Source organism: Dermacentor variabilis, chromosome 2 (assembly GCF_050947875.1).
Source record: "Dermacentor variabilis isolate Ectoservices chromosome 2, ASM5094787v1, whole genome shotgun sequence".
Classification (NCBI taxonomy): Eukaryota; Metazoa; Arthropoda; class Arachnida; order Ixodida; family Ixodidae; genus Dermacentor; species Dermacentor variabilis.
Genome location: NC_134569.1, coordinates 125,263,993 through 125,280,976, shown reverse-complemented (window position 1 = coordinate 125,280,976; position 16,984 = coordinate 125,263,993). Strand labels below are relative to the sequence as shown.

Here is a 16,984-nt window from a genome sequence, read left to right as displayed (position 1 = left end):
ATAGCAAGGAGCATGTCGCCGACTAACTAGCATTGGCAAGCCAGCCTCCTACGATGCCGCCCCATGAAATTCGCCCCTTGACTTCAAGAGTAAGTGCGGTATACGGTTATTGGGCGTTTTCTAACTCTGTATGGTACGCGGTAGGTTTTAGCGCACCCCTTGTCGTGCGCTCTCGATTCCACGGGCTCATCTGATGAAAATCGCTTTCACGTCACGTAGTGAGGGCTTATTCTCTTTTTATATGTTTATGACTGCTTCAAGATGTATTCCATGACGCTTCCTCTTAGACATTTTCCATCATCTGTGTGTGATGGTTGCGCTCAGCGCAATTTACAGCAAATATGGTTATGAAATGTGTCAGTGCGGGAATTGACTGTGGTAGTATTCGTGCTGGACCTCTCGCGGTTCTATGCTAAATCGTGGATAACTGGCATTACGTATAGTCAAGCTTCGTTGCGTACAATTCCAGCGTGGAAAACTTTTTGTTTACGAGGCAAGCCTTCATTTATTACAGTGCTACAAGGACGGTGATCTATTCTGAACTGCCAAAAACGCACATGCTCCACAGAAAAATTTTAGGGATAAGAACTACCGAAACGTACAATCGCTGTTAATAACTACCGAAACGTACAATCGCTGTTCATTGAGCATCATCAAATGAGACAATGTGGCCTTTACATACACGCGTCGTATTGTAGCGATACCATTTTGAACAAACCACGATTAGAAGGTCACGTCCATATTACATATACGGCTTATGTACACCAAATGTCCGAGCCCTAAAGCGCCGGCAAAAGTGCATAACAAAATCAGCGTAAACTGGAAGGAAAGTGCAACACTGCGGGAACCATTCGCACGCCGTAACCGATGCGGAATTTGAACAAAAACGTTTGCAAATATTCAACGCACTAATGCATCTGCACCGCACGTATCTGAATACACCAAATAATACACGTTCCAAAATACATTATGCACTGTAGAGTCACACAATCACTAATAGGCATTGTAATTTTATATCCCGCTGACTTACATGCAGGCACCTCACAGCAAATTCGTTCATTAGAGGCAAAAACAAAGAAAAAAACGCTGAAGAAGAAGTGTCAGCGTGCGTCCCCCTGGTGTGCGAGCGGACCCAGTCACGTAATAACGACGCATCTGAATGCGATGGGAACGAACAAGATCTATTCGCAAGCGAAGCGTATGTAACTGTGCATTGCCGCGAAGGACCACATCGCCTGCTGCACGGCTACTGGAGGTGCAGCAGAAGGGAACAGCCTACTTCTACCGACGCAATGCTCCCAGTCCACACGCATCCAGCCATGTGTTCGTTGGCACCAACGCCATGTTTGTGTGTGAGACACACACACACACAAACAGCAGGCTCCGTAGGGGCACGCGGAGATGTCACGCCACAGCGCACGCGGGCGCCGTCTTGGAGCACTCGAACGCCTCGACGAACTCGGGCATGTTGAGCAGGGGCAGCTGACATGAGACACGTGCAGGCACTGCAGGTGAACGCAGATTCACGGACGCCGGGTCACGGCTGTTACGCTTATCCGGCACGCCATCCCTCTCTGGCTTATCCGGCCTGCACGACAGCAGGCAGAGGCGGCGAAAGAAGGTCCGCTGAGCGGCGCGCCAGTAGGTGTTCCAGTTGGCCGCCCGCCGCTCAGCCGCGTACGAGGCGCTCAACGCCGCGTAGGCGGTGCGCGCCCCCTGCAGCCAGAAGTAGTACTCGGGCGCCTGGTTGTCCTGCGGCCGCTCCAGAGAGATGTTCATCGCGCCTCGCAGAGAGTCCACGCACTGGTCGTATCGCATGAATGCCACCTGCATGCATACGCGAACCCGATCCCACACATCAGCTTTAGACGTGTATGTGGAGTGATGGGCGGAGTGCCTCGTAGCGCTGCCGGCATCGTCTACTGTCGTGGAAAAAGTTGCGTCATGCATTTTGTCACATTTTAAAATTGGGGGGTTCGAAGTCCCGAACCTGGCCTAAAAATATTTCTTCATCTCTTGAGATTGCGACACAATCGTAGCGTGAGGGCTCTCGCATCTCACCTGAAAAGATTGAACCATCAGCTTTAGAGACGAGACGTTAATTTGAGGGATCGCCAGCCGTTCGTGCGCAGGCGCGAGTAAGAGGGGGCGTGACAGAGAAAATTTTGGGGCTTTTGATTCTTCGATATTTGACTCTGCCTAGGCACTGCGGAGGAGGTTTCTTAGCGCGTGTTGTATGCGTTTGTCCCTAGGCGTGACGGCATTGCGGAGTCGGGTCGAATTTGTTTACGCTCTCATGTGGTTAGATAACCAGAAGGATATGCCTACAACATGGGATCGCTTCGAGTCTGAAATCAAAGAGCATTTCAGCTATTCCGTCGCGAAGAAGCAGTGAAAGCAGACGCTGCTTCAATGGGAGACGCCATGCTGAAGATCTGAAGAACGGTTAATCCTCGCATGTTCGAGGAGGACAAAGTTGATCACTTGTCGAAGGGTATCGGGAATCGCCGAGGACACTTTCTCATCGGCGTCACTGCAGCACTTTCGAGACCCTCAAGACGCGGCGCCGCATCACACCGGAGTTTAGACGGCTTGCAAATGTTACGACTGTTGCCAGCGGAGACGACTGGTCATCACTCGATTAAAGATTAAGTTATGGGGTTTTACGTGCCAAAACTACTTTCTGATTATGAGGCACGCCTTAGTGGAGGACTCCGAAAATTTCGACCTCCTGGGGTTCTTTAACGTGCACCTAAATCTAAGTACAAGGGTGTTTTCGCATTTCGCCCCTCATCGAAATGCGGCCGCCATGGCCGGGATTCGATCCCGCGACCTAGTGATCGGCAGCCCAACACCATAGCCACTGAGCAATCACGGCGGGTTGGTCATCACTCGATCTCACATCGATTATAATTAGGCAGATCATACGGGAGGAGCTGAGGCGACAGGCATAAATGACCAGCGACATGGTATTCCATCATGCTCAGCAGCCTTACCGTCCCACACTGGCTCCTCCGGCCATTGCTCCAACAGGTGTCAAAGCACTACGGCGCGAGGCCACCAAGGATGCAACGTTAACTATCGCCAGGAGTCCAGTCATCATAAAACTGCTGTACATCCGCATCGCTCGTCACCTGGATACCCCGAACTAAACCAGAGATATTACCGGACCGAGCATGCTAATACCTCTTTTCGTGGGTGTGGAGTTTGCCGTGAGCCTTGTGTTTGTTGGAGCTGCGGTGCCGCCGGGGATATTGCTCGTTTCTGTCGCCAACGCCGCCAAACACCATGGTGGTATGAACCATGACATATTGTTTTCCCCCGAGAGTCCGAACTTCGGCCATCCCTGTTCTGAGGGCTCATTTGCGACGACCTTAACTAACAACGTTCCAGGACAAATCACCGCAGCTATTCTCCGGTTTCCGACCACAGCTTGACTTAGCCATCTTAACGCCAGCGCCGCTCTCCCTTGCCGCGGCAACGTTAATTGGCACCACCACGGCCGGAAAATTAGGCGCCATGACCGATGGAGGTGAAGTCATCGATAACGATACGACACAGATGTCTCTGCCGGTTACAATGCTGCGAAATAACGTGGAAGTGTTAATTGATGGCCTTGGTGAGCACTAAGGCTGTGATATCTTTTATGAGCCTTTATTTCAAGAACCAACCAGGCTATCGGCAGATTGCTTTATAGACTACCATTGGCAATGACACAATTCAGCAAAGACAGCTTCGATGACTGTCTCGCTGATATCGCTCCTAAATTTTCCGATGTTGCTGCTTTTCAGCAACATGATCTTGGAGCCTCTTTCTGACGGAGCCCGCACTCCCAAAGCCGTTGGTATGTTTCCTACCGATGACAGCCTGCTGTATAAACCATCTACCCGGCGAATGGAGCCAGCTTCCTCTTTGTTGTTCCGGAATGTCTCCGCTGTGATGTGCTATGTTCCATGCATGTTGATCTGACATTCGGCACTCAGATTCGCCCACACGCTGCAGCGTATCCACGAGCGCTTTTACTGGGCACATATGCGCCACACAACAAAGCAATACGTACGATGGCATCGAAAAACCGGCCAAAGCAGCGGTATACGACAGCACTCATGAACCGGCTTCTTTTAAAAAAAGGCGACTTAGTGTGGCGTCGGATCCCACAGGGCTCGTGCGGTACGTTTCTCTCGCGATACGTGGGCCGTTCGCCGTTTTACACCGTTTGGGTTACCTAACCTATGAGATCACACGCCTCTAGTGCACAGGTCGGCAGTCTAGCAAAGCCCAACTTGTACATTTTGCACGTGTTGAACGCTATCATCCCATAACTGAACAATTACTCTCCCAGCGGGCTTGGTCTACGAAACGGCGATTGCAAAGGCGACCTTGTTCAAGATTACATTGACCGTGCGCTGCTATAGGTGCTGGGCGCCACAGATTGTGGTTCTCACTACTAGGTTTCCTGTCTCGTTTAATCAAAAAAGCTTTGTCGTGGCAGGGGAGCTACAGTGATCCCAGAAGTTCTCACTAGAGGCCCGTTATCACCGTTAGGCGGCGCCAAGGGGCTCTGCAACACACCGTTATTGTGCCCGCGGCAAATTTGCAGCTGTCGTACTCTAACCATTATAGCCAAGCAAGAAAACAGCGGGATTCCCGTGCTCAGGTCGCCTTCTGTTCCAGCTTTACCCGATTGAGTGCCACGTTAATTTTGACTGCAACATACAGCACGACGCGGAGAGCTCACCTGCTCCTGACTCGTCCACAAGGACGGCATTCTGCTCGGCACTGCAGCCCGGAGCAGCTCCCGCGCTATTAGCATTCCCAGAGTTCCAAGGGCGAACTCGAGCGGTACATCCTCCGGGTACAAGATGGGCTCACGCCGCACAGCCTCTGGAACCCTCAGCGAGTTGGAGACCACGTCATACACCACACGGCTCTCGAAGAAAAGGAAGTCGTCGCTGCCGTACTCGTCTGTGCTGACCCGCAGCAGCGGCGGGTCTTCCAGGAAGCGCTTCTGGCGCGCTCTTCGAAGCTCCATAAAAAGGCCAGGAAATTCGCTTAGCGCTGATGACGCGCTCAGACCGCTAACGTCAGTCCCCTCGTTCGCGGACACATTGGACACTGTCCCAGCGAAACTCCGCAGAGAGACGCCCCCTAGCGTGACCTTGGCGTTGCGTTTGATGAGGTCACCCATCCAGGAGGAGCCCTCGGCATCTTGCAGCACGGAGGAGAGCACGCGCTCGAAGACAGCCCGCGCCATGGCCTCGTGTGAGCGGACAAATTGTGACGCTACCAAGTCCTTGGCGCCACTCAGTGCGCTCCACGTAGCGCGCAAGCATATCCTAACGGCGCCGTCCGGACCCTCAGTGTTTCGGCGGCGCAGGTAGTCAAAGCGCATCGCCTCCATTAGCACCTGAACATATACGTACACCACGCCTTTGTCCTTGCGGCTTCCGAAGTAGTCGAGCAGCTTCGTGATGGCGTCCACGTTGGTCACGATTACTCGAGAATGATTTTTCAGATGGGACCTATTCGGAAGCGCCATATTTATCGCCGCCCGCCACTGGTCACTGCTGATGCCTCTGTTCAGCGACTCGAAGACCGAGATGACGTAGCTCTGCTCGTTTATCGGTGCGACCATGAGAGGATGGACGTAGGTGTCCATATCCGTGATGTCGGAGGCATCCAGGGAGTGACGTGGACCATCCTTGGGCAGAATCTCGGAGGCGGCGTTAAGCAAGGTGCTGAGGTAGAGGTGTAACTCGGCCGACGAGTTCTCGCAACACTTTTGGGCGAGCGAGACGCCGCAGCCAATCCTAAGCCTCACGGCTGTCTTCTGCATGCGCACGAGTCGGATATCCAACAACGTGCGCACTCCAAGTGCCAACGAAAGTTCGACCACGCGTCCGATGACTTCGGGAAAGGTGGAGAGGGCGAGCAAGTCGACGTATTGCTCGAAAGGCCGAAGCATGTCGGAAAGCTTCAGGTTTCGCGCGCCGATAAACTGGTTGCAGAACTGGTAGAGCTGTGCGAGGCTAAAGAGGCGGGGCGAAACCCGGTTCGGCTCGTCGACCTCGTTCAGGCTGCTGTTTAGGTTTCGCAGCAGGTCGCGGGCCGCTCTCTCCACGTAGCCGGCGTCGTAGCGGCTGACCCAGCGGTGGCATACGTGTCCGTAGAAGTCGTGGCACGGGTCGATGGACACGTCGATGAGGCGCTCCAGCTCCCGTACGGCGCGCTTGCAGCCCAACGTAGAGCAGGCGTCCAGGTAGTGCGACGTCCCTTGGCGCAGCACGAAGAAGAGCAGCACGCCTCCGGCTGAGACGAGCACGCACAGGAAGCCGAGCACGAATAGCGCCACCATCTGCCGGTGGTGCTCGATGAGGGACGCAGTTATGTGGGAGATCTCGCGGATGGTGGTGGCTCCGACTGCAAAGCGAGCGTCACCTGAGGAGGTACCTAAACTGAGGAAGTTTTATAATTTGACGCGGCTCAACTCAATTGATGAGAAACATCCAATTGCAACTTTGCAACGTCTGTAGCATTGTCACAAAGTACGCAGTCTATCCCTGTAAAGATGCAGCTCTATTAACCGGATAGTATTTAGGAGCGCTTTTGAATCCTACGAATGGCGGTGACAAGAAAAAAACGCATCTTTTTATCATGCAACTAAATTCCTATTATCAATAATATCTCCCGCTTCCGCTGCGAATGTCATCCTAATAAGGCTTTTAATTACTCAGGAGTCACTGCAGACTATTGGTAGTCTCACAGTTTCTCTCTCACTTTTTCCTAGCGCAGAGCATTTCTTCCGCATCTTGTCACATGAAAAGTTGCCCGGTAATATGCTGACACCTTCATCACAGCATGAACGAAATGTTATAGACAGCAGTCTATTTTCGAACTGTTCACTATACAAACTGCTCTGACTTAATGCGCTTCACCATTTATTTGTTCGCGCTGGTGTGTGTTGAGTTCTCACCCCTCGCTAATCCTGCGCTCCTCTCTTAAGGCGTTTGCCGGAGCAGGTAAAGCATAGAAATGTATTGTTGCGTAAGTATATGCCTAGTTACTCGTCGCTAACGAGCACACCGTCTCTAACATATGACCCTTTCTGCCTCGGACTTTAGCACGCGCACACTTTAGCATACCACTTAATATTGCAATGACTCGAGTGATGCCATTTAAGAGGAAGCTTTAGCTCGGGCCCAAATCCGACGCGGCCTATTCAAATACATGTAAAACGTGACAACGCTTTTCTGAGATAACTGGCCGTGGACTGATTTTAATGAAATTTGCTGCACTTGAGAGAGAAAGCTGAATTCTAGTGACTGTTGGCAGCGGAATGTCGATTTAGGGCCTGACTTTTATGAAAAGCAATTACAAAAATTTGAGAGTTCGAAAAAGAAAAACGCACAAAGTTTATTAATGACTAGCTCTGCATCAAAAACACATATCGAGGTTCTGTAAACGGCATGCATTAGATCATTCTAAGCGGACAAATTCGATATGTGAATTTGTTACGCTGTGTACAAGGTTTCTGCAAAAGCTGTATCTACACATTACCAAACTTCTTTAAATACAATGAGTAACATATGAATTTTGTCCGCTTTATATGCAATGTCAGATAAAATTCACAGAATTGTGATATCATTTTTCCTTGCTAGGCTACAGAGTTGTAAACTTGATAGTGTGGTTTTTTGAAAATTTTTGATCTTGCCAATTTTTAATGAAAGACTGACAATCTAAAAAAATTGGAAACCAAGACTCACTAGATTTTAAGTTTTCTATTAAATGCAACAATCCTCGTCAAATTTGGTACAATGGCTGCCCAGATAGACGAATTCTCCTTTTACATGTATTTAGATGGAGCAATCGAGCTAAAGATTAATCTTAACTCTATAGATTATCATGCGTTGCTAACACCTCTGAAAACAACGTAGAAAACGTTCAGGCGGAACAACTGCAGGCCAGTCATGCAAGACTAACCGCACCTGCTGCAACAGCACCATTTATCGTAGCTTATGGTTTACTGTTATCTATAGTGTCACAACGGACGATCATGTAGATTGCAATATCCATGAGGCCTATAAGCAAAGATCCATTAGTCCGGGACAGTTTCTCCCAGCGTGAATGATGATGATGATGACGAACACTGCTTATTAGCATACGCGCTACGCTCGAGAACTACAACACGCAAGTTAGCGGGCCTCAGCAGGACCCTAAACATACTGCTGCGGCCCGGGATCATTATTATCATCAACATGACTAAGCGGTCTCAGGGAAACATGAGTGCGACGGCTGCTAGATCTGGTCGCTTCCATGCGTAAGACGCCCACAGAAAGGTCTATGTGTATAGGGGACCTGTACCCGACGTCCCATCGCTGGCGCGCAACTTCAATACGCCTGGTTACCGCCAGTAAAGCTTTTATTCGCGAGGCGGGTTTGTCTATGTTTCACCGAAAGCCGGCTACGATTTGACGGCCGCTAGTGTTTGTGCCCTCTACATTCTTTCAATATTAGAGCAACTATCCAAATGGCAGTGTGTCACCATTCTACATCACCAGTGAGGCTAAGAAAACGCAGTTTATTTTCCCTCACATTTCAACAACATATAGTCTACACATATATATTTCGCCAGAGGCGATTGGCTCTTCTTCCAAGCGAGCTGCTATACCATCATGGCCCCAGCGAACAGCGTACAAGGACACCAAGTCTAACGTTCTTTAGTGAATCTGTGCGCCGGGCACGTTGCAACTTCTCGCGTATGCAGGCTGCTAATCTACAGGTTTATGTACGCGGTATGCTATTTAGTACTGGCTGGAGCGTTGCCACTATTCACAGGAAATCTCAGGAAAAGGGCCGCTAATGGACCCCTGTATGTACCACGAGTATTAGCTTTTTCCCGTGCGTGATCTTTTGCCCGCGCCTAGAAACTGCCAGTAACTCTGAGAGTGAACATAGTGCAAGGTACTGGCACAGTAGTAACACGTTCATGCAGAACAAATCAGCACACCGGAGGAACCAAACCTAGCCTGTAGTTCTTACTTGTCGCCGTAATAGACTAGTACAGCACTAAGATATTGCGAAACTGTGGCGTCGTGAACCCTCTCCATTTCTCTCTTATTCAGAACTTTAGCATGCATCATTAAATTCACGGCAAGCTGACAATAAGCGCGGCATTAGTGTATGACAAAAACGGTGACTTTGGTGCCCTGCGGTATGCGCGCGAATCATGTGATATTGGCGAACTGCACACCACCGTAACATTCAGGCTCACCTGTTTCTTGCTCAAAAAACCCTTTCCTCTTCATATGTGCTTCCTGTTTCTTCAACAATTTTTGAAACCGAGACATAACTATAGCATTTCCTATACTATACACACGTACTCTTCTTGGAGGCACATTGAAACGGTAGACGGTCAATGTCTCTTTCAAATTTGCTGCCACTACATGGAACAATGTGAAGGGTGTGTACGCATATACTCACATCGAACAGAAGACTTGCGTCGGGTCGTAGCGCTTTCAATATCTTCCGAAGCCTGGGTAAGAAAATGTACACCGGATTAGTTCTTGCCGTTGCCAGACGTGAATGTGAGTATATGAGGAGCACATTGAACAATGTGTGCGACTTATGATATATTGCGAGCTCTCAGTCTTCACTGTGTTCACGAATGAGAATGTATATGAGACTGCCTGAGTTTCATATAAATAGTCACGTCATGTATTTTCGGTAAAGGTCGACCAATCGTGCATCTCTTCGAGTGTCTTTTTCACAGTCTCGTTATTTAGTACTCCTATTTACTGATGTGAACTATCATCACAAATTCAAAACCAGAATAATTCCGAAAATCCTGCAGTGCATTGTTTCGTTTCCAGTCTCACCTGCAATTGTAACGGTGGTTCTATTCACTCTGGAACCTACTCTTGGGACTACTCTACGCTTAGAACCTGGCTACGGAGCGATCACACGTCGCAGTTTTTTGTAATTACACGTGGCAGAGGCTCTGAGCAGTTGTTTCTGGCTTGCCTTTCAATTTATACCTGGTGGTATGTCAACTTTTCCTGTGATGCATTTTGCTCCATTTTATGCTACGTTTTCCACTTCGAAACAAAGTTCGGTCCATATCCGACTTTGTATTATTCTACAGTGGAAGAAGACGCTTCCATGCGCTATGTATTTAGTTCAACGTATTTGTGTAGCTTTCCTCACGGCACACTCCCTTACACACGCTTTACCGGGACACGATAAACTATTGCTATAGAAGAATTATATAGTCAAGCTGTGAAAGCAATATTAAACATTTACGCTGATACAACGCATATGTTATGTCAAGCGAAGGTTTCGTGAAACAGTGAACTAAACAACAACAACAATAAAATGCGCTCAATCGTACTTTTGGACTCCTATGGAAGGTACATGCGAGGTTATCACTTTTAAGTTTTCCGAAATTCTGTAAAAAGTTGCCTGCGACAGATAATTGCCCGCCGCTTCGCATATTCCTGCTTCAGGACAAGAATTATGTTATCTGCAACAGGCGATTTCTAAAAAAAAATTCTAGAAATATTAAAAATGATCCCCTCTATAATGTTCAGGTTAACGGCAACTAACAGGTCATAGCAATAATGTAATCCAATATTTATACAAAGTAGCGTTCACCAGCTATGCAAAAATGGAAGCAGCAGTTCACGGGAATGCACACCGCGAGACATCGGCGCCGTGATGCCGCGAGGTGAAACAAAATGTTTCATTTCTGCCGAGGGACAAAATGGTGAAGGTGGGCGTGTGCAGAAAGCAGTGCGACGCGACAAACGGCGGCAAGGTTGACTATTCGATCGATTTGTCCCTGCGTCTGCGGCCTCATGAAAACTGACGCGCTCATGTACCCTGGCGCACACGTGCCATGCAAAATGACTTCACAGTGAATCGTCTCAAAGGGCTGTTTGTAGGTGGCACGACAGGCGTTTGCGTGAAAGAGGTGGTGTGTAAAACATGGTGGCTATGGCGGGTTTCCGGATCTGCGATTGCTTCCGGCACAAACAATCCGCAGAATCATTACCTTCGAGATCGGCTCCTGTTATTCCGAGAAAGCAGTCGCCGGGCGCTGGATTCGAATAACGGCTACGTCGCACCGTAATAGGTGGAGCATTGGACTGTTTTTCTCAGAGCCCGAGCTTTCATTCTACCATCGGACACCTAACACGCCTTTCTTTGTGTGATATATTCAGCTTAATGCCAGCAGTATAGCAGCCCGGTACGGTCAGCAAAATCCGCAAGTGTCCACAAAACGATTCGCGTTAAATATATGCTTTCTGCATCTCGCGCTCGGACCAGGAGCATAGTGCGAGCCTCACCGCAGGCGATTCCGATGCCAACGCCCCTGCGTCGACGGACGCACCGGGTTTGAGGCCCCCGGCCGTGGGCAACCCGGTTGAAGCTGTTGTCTTGAGCATCGGCCGCCGCAGCGAAGCGGTAGCGATGACTGGGACGTTGGGTGGAGCGCCGGACCCGGCTTCCTTCTTGTCTTCGCCAGACGTCTCAGCCTTGATCAGCGGCGGAGACTTGGGAGATGGAGCCGAGGCAGCGATGCCTTCTTCATTCGCTACATGCGGGCCGGTTAGCGGCCGGTTAGCCGCCGGGGACGCCGGACGATAGGATTTGGCGTGCGCTTTGCGGGAGCGGATGGCGCTGTTTTTCGCTTCGTCCAACTTGATGGGGGACTTCTTGGCGCTTTTCGAGGGCTTGGCATCACCGGGCTTGGCGCCGTCGCTGGTTTCTGCCACCGGTGCAGCGTCGGGTGCGTGAGCACCTCCTGGTGTAGGGTAATACGGCATAGATGTAGCAATAGTAATGCGTTAGTATTTAGGATTGGTGTTTTGGAAGCAAACAATGCTAATGACGACGCAAGAAGAAAAAATTACGGCTCTCGCGTAATCGGGACTAGATGCAAGCATGAAATTGCTACCATCAAAACAGATTAGCTGGTGATGATAGCTGCCACAATCTTAAAATGAGTATAGTGCAACGGCACAACCCACAGCACACCACACCGCTGCACACGAGCCTGTTTTAAACTGGACCTCATGGCAACTGTCTCGGCCAAACAGCCATTTGTCGCACGCCGGACGCTGCCGGCTTCGTCACGTAGCGCTGCACCACCCCTCGAGCGAGCTCAAAACCCGCGCCGCAGAACTCACGGACCGCTGGCGTTGAAACGAGCACCGCCAGCTCTGTCTCAGCGCCAAAAAATGACAGTCAAGTGTAATGTGACCTGTCTCTGCCACTTGAACGTCCGCTAATGGAAATTACAACTTCATCGTTTAGATGATATTGTGAACAAATATAGCGGAAAACTCTGGAATGATTTTAACGCGATAGCGTTAAGGAGCTCGGGTCGCAGAAAAGCCGGTGTTGTCGTCGGCGTCGGTGTCGGCGTCCGCGGCGTTGGCCGTGAGCGATAAATCATGGCAGGCACTTCATAAATAAAAATTGGAGGACGCTTAAGCTTCGCCTTCAAGAGTGGAACGCGACAGCGTTCCCGTCGACCCGCCAAGGGGTATTGGGCTACGGCGCAGCGACTACGCGCCCCGCATCGGACGCGGTGAGCGTCGAGCAACGCAGCGTTCGGCGCGACAACGAAATGAGCGCCTGAGCAAGCGACGCACGCCTGAGCCTTAGAAACAGCTGGTTTCTAAGGCAACACCGCGTTCACTAGAGGCGCTTTTGTACCGCTTTGAAGCATCGAACTCGTGGCTCAGTGGTAACGTCTCCGTCTCACACTCCGGAGACCCTGGTTCGATTCCCACCCAGCCCATCTTGGAAGTTGCTTTTTATTTATGAAGTGCCTGCCGTGATTTATCGCTCACGGCCATGCCGCGGACGCCGACGCCGACTTTTCTGCGACACGAGCTCCTTAACGCTATCGCGTTAAAAAGCACCTTTCAAGATGGGCTGGGTGGGAATCGAACCAGGGTCTCCGGAGTGTGAGACGGAGACGTTACCACTGAGCCACGAGTTCGATGCTTCAAAGCGGTACAAAAGCGCCTCTAGTGAACGCGGTGTTCCCTTAGAAACGAGCTGTTTCTAAGGCTCAGGCGTGCGTCGCTTGCTCAGGCGCACATTTCGTTGTCGCGCCGAACACTGCGTTGCTCGACGCTCACCGCGTCCGATGCGGGGCGCGTAGTCGCTGCGTCGTAGCCCATTGTCTTACACCCCTTGGCGGGTCGACGGGAACGCTGTCGCGTTCCACTCTTGAAGGCGAAGCTTAAGCGTCCTCCAATTTTTTGTAACTTGTTTGCGCAGTAACTAGCGTGTGTAAAGTGGTCCTCTACAAAGGGTTGCGGGCCAGAGACCGCGCTTTCTTAATTTTTGAATGGTGGTCCGGGTGATCTCGTTTTGTCCTCGCTACGATGCCCGGGTGTTCTCGTCTGAGTTCCTGGCTAACAGCTCTGCCTTTTAGATCAAGGTCACTTCAACGTCACCGACAACGGGAGCTAAAAGCATTTCTTGCTTAACACAGTGCGTTGTGTACTTGTTCTTGTCCCATTTTAAGCCTTGTTTGATGCCAAAACACCTACGAATTAGCCCATGCACATATGGTCGCGTGTTTCTGCTTGGTGTCATGTAGTATAGTTGCGAATGTTTTCTGCGAGGGCAAAAGAAGCGGACACAGTTGGCACTAAATGACAAGTTGCGAGTTAGTGCCAAGTGTATGCAGTGTCTGCTTCGCTTGTCTTTTTCGGCAACAAGCCGCGGTTTCCGCTCTGCTAAATACATTTCTTATCTTGATAACCCGGAGCTCTCTCTAAGTAAATGAGAGATAACGTACTCGCCAATGCTATGGAAACTAGATGCGGCGATATATATTACGAAACGCGATACTGCGCCGCTACTTTAGGCATGTGCTAGCCAGATAGACGAACGCAAAGGGTACACGCTGTTCTAACATCATAGGCTGACATTATTCTAACACACCTGTTTTACGTGAACGCATAGCGAAACGTCGGCATGCAAATAAATATAACCAATTCAAAGATTCTCAGACATCCCTATTTTTATGTTAACATTTTTTGGTGTCATATCTGTCCAGTAGTTCCTTTCGGGACGAAATGCTGGCACTGAAGCCGACGTCGTGACAGGAAAGCAATATTCGATTTTATTCATTTATGCGGTGGACGTTGGGGAGATATGCCCGTTGTACTAAAGGGATTCGACCTGGTGAAAGTACGAGCAAGCTCATGACTGCATTGGTTTGGGTGAGGTAGTACAGTATGACTTCTATACGTAGCGCAGGATAAAGAAGGGCAGAAAAGTTGCCGACGACCGATTGCGTCGCTCATTGTTCACAAAGAAAACGTGTGCACGGAAACGCGTGGCTCGCGTGGAGCGCATTGTCTTGCGGCGGCGGCGCGAGCAAGGCAGCGCATGCGCAGTGGGTCCGAAGCACACGCTAACGTTTCGTTTCCATTGACGGTATCAATGGACGCGCTTGCCGCATGCCTGGACGCCGCCATGGAGAACGACTCGTGCGACACTCCGCTTTCCTCCTCGCTCTTTCGCCATACTCTCTTCCTCCGCTTTCCTCCTCATGGTTTCGCTGAATCCTCCTCCTCCGCTTTCCTCCTCGCGCTCTCTTCATTCTCCCAGTATTTCTCCCTTCGCTGCGCTCCTTTTTCGCTTTTTCATCCTTAGCTGTGCTCGTTCAGTTACGCCAAGGACGCCGATGGACGACGATGCTCAACGAAGGAACGGGCGCTTAAGAGCTTTAAGAGCTGCGTGCTAAAAAAAGCCATCAAGGCACTTATCGGCGCGAATCTGTCTCATCGCCTCTTTTTTGACATGGCTTATCGCGCGCTACGATATGAAATCATACGAGGAGGCATTGTGACAGCGAACGCGTAAATCAACTTAAAGGAAATACTAAACAATTCTTTCCGAACCCATTTTCTTTCATCTTGAAGAAATTGGTAACTTCTGAAGCTTGTCATTTCTTCAATTTCTTTCAGACACCCTAGCGCAGATTCGTCAGTGGTACGTCACGGATTTCAATACATAACTAGTTTTCGGTGCTTTTGGTGCAAGAGAAGTGGTCGAAACTTCCTCAGGTTGACACTTCAGTTTGTACAAAATGATGTGCGAGCCATTCTTTCGTAAGCAATAAAGCAGATACAAATCATCACCCTCCTCATCGTCATGGTGTTTTATGTCCACTGCAAGACGAATGCCTCTCTCATCGATATCTAATTATCCTTGTGTTGCTCCAGCGGGCACAATACTACGCTGTACGCTTGCTAATTTTATCGTACCAGCTATAGTTCTCTGCCCTCCTCGGCTGCGCTTTCCTTCCCTCGGCATACATTCGGCAGCTCCAACAGAGCATCTATTATCTGTCCTACGAATTACATGGCCTGTACAATTCTAATTCTTTTTAATCTGAACTATAAAATAGCAGCCCCTGCCACCGTTTTCTCTCCAATCGAAAACGCTGTCTTACTGCCTCTTAATGTTACGTCTATAATCTTTTGTTCCATCGCTTATAGCACGGTCCTTAGCTTCTCAAACTAGCTTCCTGCTCAAACCTCCAAAGTTTCTGTCCCATGTGTTACTGCAGGTCGAATGCAATCATTGGAAATTTGTTAAGGATAGCCGTAAAGCTGCCGGTCATGGTTTGGTCATGCCGGTCATGGTCATGATTTGGTTTGCTGCCAGGCGGCAGCAAAACACTCGTAGTAAATAGCCACGGTACTTTCGGAAGCAAAGTTATTTAGCTGGTTTTGCTTCTTAGAAGGCGTTATGCTAAATGCTAAACTATGCTATGGTAAACTATGCTAAATTATGTTAATATTGTAAGGATTCCAAGATCTGCCCCAGTTTAGAGTTACTTGTTTCCAAATAACCACGTCGGTGCCTTACCTAGCTTTTTTTGTTCAGTAGTGCTTGAGAAAGTTTGCGGAACAATAACACAGCAAATGCCAATCGGCATTTCGCGGCAAATTTCGACTTACTGAAACCGTTTTATATTATATATTACGAAACTGTTTTAAATTATATTAGCGAGATTAGGCTGAGTGAATAATTTAGCAACTACTACAATATACATTGGCCAAAAAATTTTACCATCAACACTTCTTTTATCGCGGGACCTATCTTCCCAAAGTAACTATATTGGACTATGAGAAATGTCGCACAGTGAAGGGCTCCAGAATCATTTCTACCGCCAGGGGCTCTCAATGTGTACGTAAGCCCAAGTACACGAACACATTATCATGCTCGTGTGCTTAGCATTTGGCGGTACAGACTACCCTGACGCCTTTCAGGCGCATCGTAGATCTTACCGTTCACTATGGCAGGGCTCGTAGTGGGGCTGGAGGAGGGCGAATCGGTGTGTGGCTGATGCAGACGGGCCGACTGCGATTGCGACCGGCGAGCAGCGGCATGCCTAAGCCGCGGCGGCCCTGACGCAGACTCATTGTCTTTTGGTGCCGTGGGCCTAACAGCCGCTTTGGAGGGAGACGTTGCTGTGGGCTTGGCCGGCCCGGCCGCCAGCTTGCCCGGGAACCCGCGGGGACCTGGCTCCATGAGCGCCAACGCGGCTTGTAAGCGCCCGCCCGCCGTGGACCAACGTCCCTGGAAGCTAGCAGTCCGCTGGGACGCTTCTATGAAGGTCGCTGCGCTGGACGCTGCTGAGAACGAACCGTTCGACGGTGGAGCTCGTGACACCAGACTGAGTGCTGCGCGTAGATGCAGATCAGATCCTTGGGATAATGAGCGCGCAGCACGTGAAGGGTGCGCTTGCGGCTTCTTCTTCTTCTTCTTCTTCTTCTTCTTCTGCTTCTTCTACTACTACTTTTCTTTTTCTCATTGACTGGCCTTTCTGCTTCGTGCTTTTGATCGTCTTCAGCAAAAAATTATACCAAAACGCATCTCATGATGATTGTCGACGGTAATACGATTAGCGTTTGAGCAATGCAGTGACACACTGTTTGCTGAAGAA

At 49.8% G+C, this 16,984-nt stretch overlaps 1 protein-coding gene across 1 annotated transcript; it reads right to left on the bottom strand.

Moving 5' to 3' along the window:
- Nucleotides 1–406: 406 nt before the first annotated feature.
- Nucleotides 407–16,779, bottom strand: LOC142572654 (uncharacterized). The gene is made up of 5 exons (XM_075681924.1): nt 16,326–16,779; nt 11,346–11,803; nt 9,481–9,532; nt 4,739–6,420; nt 407–1,827 (listed from the first exon to the last, which is right to left on the bottom strand). Exons 1-5 carry the CDS (start codon nt 16,567–16,569, stop codon nt 1,405–1,407), a joined length of 2,859 nt encoding a protein of 952 aa, XP_075538039.1. The 5' UTR covers nt 16,570–16,779; the 3' UTR covers nt 407–1,404.
- Between the last annotated feature and the right edge of the window lie 205 nt (nt 16,780–16,984).